The 10,441-nt window shown below is 33.7% G+C and overlaps 1 protein-coding gene across 1 annotated transcript; it reads left to right on the forward strand.

Annotated features, from left to right (window-relative positions):
* On the forward strand, window positions 878-8,509 carry LOC109848966 (zinc finger protein CONSTANS-LIKE 9-like). The gene is made up of 5 exons (XM_020418714.1): window positions 878-988; window positions 2,723-3,316; window positions 3,966-4,187; window positions 6,226-6,536; window positions 7,819-8,509. The coding sequence occupies exons 2-5, from the start codon at window positions 2,744-2,746 to the stop codon at window positions 7,946-7,948; spliced, it is 1,236 nt and encodes a 411-aa protein (XP_020274303.1). The 5' UTR covers window positions 878-988; window positions 2,723-2,743; the 3' UTR covers window positions 7,949-8,509.

Genomic DNA, 10,441 nt, shown 5'->3' on the forward strand with positions numbered 1-10,441 from the left:
CTATAAAGTTGGTGGTGTTTGGTTACATTTCTATAAATTATAGGAAATGTTGCTATTTTTTCAAAAAGTTATTTCTCATTTTCTTGTTTTGAACCAAACAAGCACAATACAAAAAATAAGAAAATTTGTACTTTTTAACTTCTCAAAACTTTTCCTATAATTTTTTTAAGAAATACAAGGAAATCAAATTTGGGATGGAAAATATTTCCTATAATTTATAGAAATGTAACCAAACACCCCCTGAATGAACCTCTTATAGTTCTACTTATTGTGAACAAACCTTTTACGGTATTGGTCCAAGTGCCAATACACCTTCTTAGTGAACTTTTTTCCACTCGGTTAAAAGAAAATATTTAATAATTATCATCACCAATAGAGCTATAGGTGATCCATCTGCCTCCTCAAACACTTCAACGATTTTAAAAGTAGAAAAAATCACAAATGAATTATTTACAACAAATAGAAATGTCAAGTTGTCTATTCACAATAAATAAAAAAGGTAAAGACGATAAAGAGCCTCATTGCAATTAGATGATACGTCAGAGGGTCTGTTTGCATCTAGCCATGTTTATATGATTACTTTATTCTACGAGCGTACTAAGATCCTTTTTTCTCTTTTGTCCGGGGCAAGATATTTTCAATCTGAACAAATATCTAGCCAATTTCGATCGGAGTGAACACGTGTCATCCGACTCACCCCTCATCCTACAGTGGTTAAAAAAAAAACACCCCATTAATCTGCAAATAATTACATTCCTGCCCCCGAAAAGCGAAAATTAGAAAGGGCCTTTTCCCGGAGCCATGTGGGACCCACTAAGCTTCTCTCTATGCGCTTTTTTCTCTGGTCTCTTGTTCTCTCGCTCTCTCTTGTCTCTCTCGACTCCATCCCCCCTCATCCTCCTCGTCCTCTCTCTCTCTCTCTCTCTCTCTCTCTCTCTCTGGATTTTGTAGACGAAGGGCGAGTAGTTAACGGAAATTTGAAGAACTGGTGCGTGTTAATTCATAGTCAGCAACCTTTTTTTTTCTTCTCTTGATGAGTTTTTTGAGATTTGTTATTGAATTTTAGCCTCTTTTTTTTGTGCGGATTTTGGTGTGAATTTGAGGTGATTGCTAGTTGAATCTGTGATTTTTAACGGATTTAAAATTTGTTTTTTGTCTGAATTCTATTATCTGGTGAGAAAGCCTGTGGAGAAATATATTTAGATCCGAAATTCGATATTTCTTTTGTTGTTGTTGTTTAAGATTATAGGTTTTCTGTTAAGTTTGCAGTTTTTTAGCCGATCTTTTCCTCTATTTTTTTGGATGATTTTTAAGATTCATTTTCTGTCGATTTTTACTTTGGAGTTTGGTGATGGGTTGAAGTTGTTTCTAGTAGCTTCGGAGTCTTAAATAGTATTTAAACATTAAAAAGACGGAATAAAAAGTCTTAATTGTTGAATTCCCTTGAATAGAATTTGCAATTTTAAGGAATTTTGAGCAGAATTTTTTTTAAGTTTAATTTCAGATCATCCTTTTCTTTAACTATTTTTAATTTCAGATCATCCTTTTCTTTTAACTATTTACCTTTCTGATCCTTTTAAGTATTTACCTTTCTGATCCTTATCTTTTTCGGGTGTTTTACTCTTATTGAGGTTTCCTTCGACTGAGGGGCCAGTCTGATAAAAATCAGAACAACCCAATTTTACTTTTTAACCAGACCAGAGTTGAACCAGTTAGGGGTTGTTCAATTCTATGAACTAAAATAAGTTACCAACTTTGGCCTAACTTTTTTCCAAACACAAAACTATACGATCAAGCCTATGAAACGAGGAAAATGTTTTTATATTATTAACGGACATGGAACGAATTGAGGATATTTTGCCCTAAAATTTAACTCTATTAAGAGGAATATTGTTTGTGTAATTGGTTAAAATTGGAGGAATTTTGCAGAGATCATAACTGAAATGCGTTTGGTCAAGTTTTGCGGAGCTATTGGAATTATGGTTTATTTTTGCAAAAAAAAAAAAAAAACATAACTTGATTGCTATTTGTATCTATGTATCACTACAATTCTATTGAAATCATTGGGAGTACTCTTGCACTACATGAAATCAATTTAATTGTTCTCCAACCAATTTGAGCAAGATCAATTTGGGTTTAGTGGTAAACACTTTTCTTTGTGAAATTCTGTTCGTACTGCGAAGTTACTCCAATGAGTTTCATTTTCATGGCTGTCCTTTTGATATGAGCTGGCTGCATAACCCATGGATCATCTCTAGGAGTGTTAATGTTAGAAACTTTAAAGATCTTGCCAAAAATCTTTGGTTTGTTCATTTAAATTTAGTATGTGGGGCCAGCAAATAGGGTGGAGTCTTCAATGACTCTTTATCTGGAATAAGTCATCGGAATAAAACATGATTCCACATAAGCCCTTTGCAAGATTGTCTCCTGGAAATCCAGAAAATTGAAATCTTATCCATGTCACTTTCATGAATTCAAATTGATGACCTCAGATGTTCAACTATAGTCTTCTTAGACATAAAGATGTCTCTCCATACTTTGTGACAAAATGGGGATACTTTGTTTCATATCTGGGGATTCTGTCATTAGGATGGAACAGCGACAATATTGATTGTTCAAAATCTTTTACAACCACAAGTTTTGATATCTTTAACATTATGTGGTTGCGGTTATACTCCAGTTTGATGCTGAATTAGTTGATTTGATTCTTGAATCTACACAGTGAACACTAATTTCAGTGATCATGGGTGCCCTCTGTGACTTTTGTGCGGAGCAAAGGTCTATGGTTTACTGCCGCTCAGATGCTGCTTCCTTATGCTTATCATGTGACCGCAATGTTCATTCAGCGAATGCTCTCTCCAGGCGCCACTCTCGAACACTTCTATGCGATAGGTGTTTTTCGCAACCTTCTATAGTGCGGTGCATTGAGGAAAATGTTTCTCTGTGCCACAACTGTGATTGGAATGGACACAGAGATTCGGCCTCAGCTTCTGAGCATAAAAGACAGACGATAAACTGCTACTCTGGTTGCCCATCTGCTGCAGAGCTTTCTAGAATATGGTCTTTTGTGAGGGAGTTTCCTTCCGAAGATGATTCAAATTGTGAACAGGGTATGGGCTTGATGAGCATCAATGAGAACTGGGCCAGTACTTGCTGGGGAGAACCAGGGAGCAACAGTAATCAAGATGTGATCATGAATCAGATGGACACTATGGATAAATTTAATCCTTGGATCGGATCATATTCTGCATCTTCAGCAAATGCTTTGCAAAACAGGGCACAGCAGGCTGATCCAATGCAGTCGACCGCACCTAAGGTACAGTAAGACTTTTTGATGTCTACAATGAAAATTTTAACTTGCATGTGGTCTCTTTTTCTATATAATATATATTTTTACTCTAGTGGATGGAGTCAAAAGAAAGCAAAGATTATTATAATTGCTAACTTGAAATGCTAATTCAGTTTTCAGGGTTAATGAATTTCATATTTTCTATCTGAGAAGAAAAGAGAGTTGAGATGTCAAGTCACTACTAATGCCAGATTACACACAGAAACACATACATAAATGTTGTTTTTCTTTTCAGTTTGAAAATTTCTGCTTTTTTATTATCAACGGAGCAACTTCCTAATATATCTTTTACGTTAGTAAGAACCCAATTTCTGTTAACTACTTCATACAACTATTACTTGTGCAATTAGTAACTGATAATGATCTTTCGAGTTAGTGTCTCAGACTCTCATTGAAGTTGCATCCTTCCCTTGTTAAAAGTATTCATAAGCCTTCTGTATTTCCTTTGGCAAGCAAATAATTTATATACAATCTTTATTATAGTGGGCATGAATTCTCATGAGTACTATTTTGACTAATCCTTGAAATATGCAACAGGAATTCTCAAGGATTATGTTGAAAGACGTATGAAATAACCTTGAAATTGTAGTAATTGCCGTTGTTATCCAAAATGCAGCTATGTGGTTCTGGGACGAAAGAAGTTGAAATCCGCAAAAGTGACTTCAATGAAGATTTCCAAGTGGATGATGTTGACTTGACGCTTGAGGACTATGAAGAACTTTTTGGTGGATCTCATAATTATTCAGGACAGCTTTTCGATGATGCTGGAATTGATAGCTTCTTTGACTTGAAGGAAACATCAGGTGCCAATTCCAACTGCCAAGGAGATATCCCTGAGGTAACATGTCAAAACTATGTTATTACTCTCTTTATTGTTTTCTTTTATCTCCTTTTTATAAAGACTTGCACGTGCATTATCTTAATAGAATGAAGAGATAACATTACTGACAACAAAAGATTTGTCCTTGGAGTCCGCTATACAATCCAATGTTGCATAAGGCACTGGTCTAGTTCCCAGCCCCATAGGGAGGCTTTGTTACTGCAGCATGTTTTTAATTATATTTAAATGCTGATAAATTGTGTTGAAAAGGATGGGGGTTATTGTAATCATCTACATAGAAGAAAGAAACTTGTTGTAGATGATCACTGGAGGCAACATGGCAGCGGGAGTAAGATGGAATTCGTGTTCCATTTGTTAGAAAGAGTAAAGGTCGGCCTTGTTTTGTTAAAACTTAAAACGTGAAGTTAGTCTTGACCATTTAGTTTTGTTATGTAAATGTATCATCAAGCAACCGCAATTGAAACTAGTTCTCTTATCTTATATTTGCCTGGCATACATTGTTATCTTACAACCCATAAGCTTAAGTTTTCTGTTGGTGGTTGGTGACAAGAAATATCCATGGAACATTGCCATTTGGCCAACTTATTGTACGTGCACTGCACAAAATATATTTTTTTATTGCTATTTGGCCAGCTTATTGTATGTGCACTGTTAGTTTACTAATAAAAGTATACCATGGAACATTGCCAAATACTAAATATCATTGGTCTACTTCGTATTTATTACACTTTGCATATTTTATCGCTCTGATTTTTATCTTTTTTGGCACGCTTCTTACTCGAGTAATAATACAGATCACCTTCAGAAACCCATCATTATAATCATACTCCTCTGTTGAACTAGTTATAATCCAAGGTTGATTGCAGTAGAATCTGCTAGTGGAACTTTCAACCTGAATCATTTCATCAATACACCATTCATATTGAAATATAGAATTATGAAGCTCTTATCTTGGAGATCGAGATGCTTCTTCCTCTAGAGGTTGATGAACAAATGGAGTAATTAAATGTTTGGATGCTTATGAGGCCTCTTTGGAAGCATACATTTTCTCCTCCACCCTTGATGTAGGACGCTTAACAGAAAATTTAATGGAGGATTCGGACATTCACGAGCTAAATACAGATTTATACTTCCGCAAAGAAACAATCATATCTTTCAATCCGGAAGGCAGATTCTGACATATTATATATGTAAATCGCCTATCTCGACGAGACGGAGCCAACCAGATTGTCAGATTTTTACAATCTCATCAGTTATACCCAGATTTGGCTAAAATCCGAAAATAATCAGCCTTCAGTTTATTTTAAGTAATATTTTAGGAGTCTGTTTTGTTTAGGAAACAAATCCGATTTGATCTCAGATTTGACCGGTGGACTTTCCTAATCATAAGGAGTCTTTTTTAGGAGTTTTAATATTTTAGGAATTCTTTTACTATTTTTGGTAAGTTCAGAATCCTTGTAGGAGTCTTGTTTCTTTTTCTATTTAAGAAGAGTCTTGTAAGCCCTAGAGGCATAACTTTTCATCAATAAAATTTCTCTTTTTTAATATTTTCTTCGTGGATTCGAAGTTCTTCGTGGATTCGAAGATCGTTCTTTGTGGATTCAGAGAACACCCTTGGTGGATTCCGAGGTTATCACTTCCGCGCTGCGTCAACCCTTGCCATAACAAAAATTATACTGCAAGGTTTTATAATTTTGAAGTCCACTATTATAAATATTACTTCTCTTGGATGGAATTACACCAAAAGTCATACAATATAATGTTGTATGCTCTACCATATAGGAGTATATGTGCTAGCTCTCCTCTTTGGAAGCATATGTTTTCTCCTCCACCCTTGCCATAACAAAAGTTATAATGCAAGGTTTTATAATTTTGAAGTCCACTATTATAAATATTATTTCTCTTGGATGGAATTACACCAAAAGTCATACAATATAATGTTGTATGCTCTACCATATAGGAGTATATGCGCTAGCTCCTTACTGTTTGTGGAATTGCCAGTAGCATTTTTCTTATTCCGATAAATATTTCTCAGGAATCATCAGCAGGATGCATCAAATCAAGACAGCAAGCATGCAGCAATGGGGCTGATCCCTTGCCATCAAATCCTGGAAGTAAAGCAGATCCTAGTGCATCTTTTCCAGCTAGGCAAGCTCATTCCAGCCTATCCCTTTCATTTTCTGGTCTGACTGGTGAAAGCAGTGCCGGAGACTATCCAGAAATGTCATCAATGCTTCTCATGGGCGAACCTCCATGGTACCCAACTGGGCATGAGTGTTCCTCGTTTCCTGCAGCTAACAGAGACAGTGCTGTCATGCGCTACAAGGAAAAGAAGAAAACTCGCAAGTGAGTACATACTCCAAGCATCAACTTACATGCACATGTTTGTGTTTATTTTATTTTATTTTATTGTCAATATACTGATGTTTATTTCTTGGCCATTTATAAACATTTAAATTTGGATTCTTTCATCTTATATTGTAAACTAATGTCCGCACTTAAATAATTTTGACCTGGAACTGGAACCTTATCTGGGATTCTTTAACAACCATTAAGTTCTGGTCTTGAATATTGTATACTCACTACCTGGTCTGGCCTAAATTAATGAATATGAGAGATAATTTACATGTAAAGCAAGTTTAAAGCAGAAATCAACCCAAAATTAATCCTTCTTGTCTTTAAATGTTACTATTTTATCATACTATTAGTATAGAAGAAAAAGGTTGATTAGTAACACTATAGTACTATATGTGGCCTAAATTAATGAATATGAGAGATAATTTACTTGTAAAGCAAGTTTAAAGCAGAAATCAACCCAAAATTAATCCTTCTTGTCTTTAAATGTTACTATTTTATCATACTATTAGTATTTAAGAAATTTTTTGATTAGTAACACTATATTACTATACGTGGCTTCTGCAAAGGTATCCCCAAGGTTTATAACAAGCAATTACTGTACCATGTAAAATATGAACAAGGGAGAAAACAAGCATAATCTGATATTCTTAATACACGGATGAAACAGCCTATGTGAGAGTGAGACTCTCAATGTTTATTGACAGCTGAAATCTATCAAATGCACCATGTGCTATGCAAAACTATACAATATATGTAGGCTGTTAAAATTCCTGGATATGATTATTTTCCTGTTGGCCTGATTACTTATTCTGGAAATTGTTAGGCTAAATGTTAGAATCCCCCCTTAGCTTTAGACGATAATCAGATAACCAGCACACCTTTCAAAAGATGAGAAAGCCCCCCTTAAGTGTAGGGGTTACCTGAAAACCCCCTTCAACTTTAAGATTTTAGTTATATTGTTTTCCTCTCATGATGAACCGTGATAATACTGGGAAAGAACCTTCATCATTTTTATATGGGTTTTAGCAACTGGGACAACCACTTGAAAGTTTATTTTCTGTAATTATAATTTCATAAAAAATTTGCAATGTCTTCGGGACTTTACAATTAAGAAAGGACTTTCTGTATGCATAGTTATTCTCTGCATATCATTCTTATTCACATCCGTTCGGATTGTTTTTATAGTGTAAACTTATGTAGTAAGTTTAAGTTCTGGCCGTAGTGATAAATAACTGATACATGAGGGACATTTTCCTTCCCTATTGTACAGGTTTGACAAGAAAATAAGGTATGCCTCTCGCAAAGCTAGGGCCGATGTGAGAAGGCGTGTGAAGGGGAGATTTGTGAAGGCAGGCGAAGCTTATGATTATGATCCACTCTGCCAAACAAGAAGCTACTGAAAACACGGTCATCACCGTACCTAATATAGAATATTAACTTTCCACTAAACTATTATTGGAGAGTTAACGTCGACAGCTAAAAGCCTCTCCTATGATTATTGACTATCATCGGCTTTGTTGCTTGGTCGATAAAGTTGAGTTTGATGCTCCAATTTTTCTGGGTGAATTTGTCACGACATTCTTGAAGAAGGTATTCTGCTGTTATTTTGTCCCCAGATGTTCCATGCTAAAATAAAACAAAAAGAAGAAGGGGAAAAAAAAAATCTAAGTCCATCACCTATATATGGAGTTGTTGCCTTTTTTCTATGCTGGCTCTAATCAAGGTTCCAGCTACATCGCCATGGGGCATGCAATGACCTGTAGTGCTGCTTCGGTTACTAGGTGAGGCTTTTGTATAAAAATTGTATATATGTGATGATAGTTTTTGGATACATTTTTTTGGGTACATGTAAAAAGTTTGTGGAGAATGCAGTGTTTTAACTGAGAGAAGGCGCTTATTTACGACTGAGGAAACTGCTTTTGTAATGCGTGGCTTTTGAGAAACTGTGAAGTTTGAACTTCTATGCCCTTTTTTGTGGAATAGATTGCAATAGGGTACCTGTTTATCTGCTGTGATGGAAAATTTTCTTCAGTTTTGAGAATGATCAGAGGTTATGCTTTCTCTGAACTAAGAGGTTTCTTATTTTTTTATCAGCTTTTTCAAAAATGATGTTTATACTGTTTCTTTTATCTATCACTAGTAGTGCGGTGCACGCTATGCGTGCATGACAGAGAACATGGGGTGTGTTGTAATTGAATTGTCAAGGGGACTTTTATGATTTTGAGTGTATTTTAGTTTGATTTTTTAGATTTTTTCAAGTTTATTGACATTTCTGTGATTTTTTTCATGTACGAGGATGTCTCTTTTAGTTTTGTAAAATAACATTTCATTTTCTGTTGGTTTTTTTAGGCATTCACAAATTTTATTTTTCAGATGTAAAGGAGTTTTTGGAATTTTAAAGTTGTGGCTCGCAAGGACCAAAAGAGGGGGCTTCTTTTTAATACATAGAATATACTCTGCGGATATTAATTAATTTATTATGAAGGAAGAGACGTCCTATAGAGGATATTAATTAGTTTATTTTTCTTCCGGCTATTTCAAGTCACAAAAACTGATATTCTTATCTGTTTCTTAAATTAGGGCTAATTCTGGAGTTTGTTAGTACAAAGGGGTTAGAAATAATATTCTTAGCATTAAGAGGGTTATACATAATATTCTCATGCCTCTAATAATTGGAGAGGGGAACATGCTACACATGCGATCAGATTCTGAGAGAAATACAGATCCTAACTTTGGATTATACAAAATCTAGTGGATTTAGATGTTAATGAACTTTTTATCATTGATTCCATGTTTTATTATTCTCGCTTTACCAAGCATGTGACTTAGCATGAACTTTGTACTAAGATATATATATATATATATCCTTTCCATCAGTATGGTAGGTTGTGTTTGAAATCAAGAAATCATATAACTAACATATAGAAATTTTTATATGCTCGATTAGGTAACTTTTAGTTAGAGAGCACTAAGATCAAACTGATTTTGAATGAAAATATTCAATTAATTTCTATATACGTATTTGCTAGATTAATGTGATTCTAGATGTCTAGGTGCAACCTACCTATTTAAATTGAAGGCCTACAAAATTGTTGGTATTATAAACCTTTTGTGTGTATCATATCTATGCTATAATATTAAAAATCAAGTGAAGGTAATACCAAAAAGTTGGAATGACATGTGCCCACCCAATAGAAAGAAGAGAGTATATTTGTAATTACATCTCTTTTTTCTAAGGGGGTTATTGGTTGGTATAATTTTGTGGTAAGTGAGACCTTTAGTGTTATTCATTTGGACATTGGGAATGATATTTTACTTTATGGTGTTGTTGATTGTTTAAAACAATAGTAAGATAATAACCCACAGAGCATAAAATTAATAAACTTATCCCAATCAAATAGAAATTTTTTTTTACTTCCAAGCTAAATTTTACCCCAAATCTCATATGGGAGAATTTGGGACAGATGGGGTAATTTTAAAAAACATTCATATTTTAACTACTAATATATGTCTAATTACACTAGATATGTAATTAAATATTGAAAATAACTGAATATAAATATTAACTAAATATAAAACATTAAATAATTAATATAACTGATCATGTTTTTAATATAATATATTAATGACAAATATAATGTATTATATTCCACTTTCTTATAATATGATATTATACAATATAAAATAATTTCATTATTTAAAATATAATAAAATAGCATATAATTTATTATAATAAATAATATATAATATTTTATAATATAGTATATTATATTATTATAAATTATGGCAATATATTATTATATTATAAATATTATAATATAATAAAATAGTATAAATATGTAATAAAATATAATATACTATACAATATATTATATTATATTATATCCTACAGT

This window comes from Asparagus officinalis, chromosome 1, assembly GCF_001876935.1.
Source record: "Asparagus officinalis chromosome 1, Aspof.V1, whole genome shotgun sequence".
Classification (NCBI taxonomy): domain Eukaryota; kingdom Viridiplantae; phylum Streptophyta; class Magnoliopsida; order Asparagales; family Asparagaceae; genus Asparagus; species Asparagus officinalis.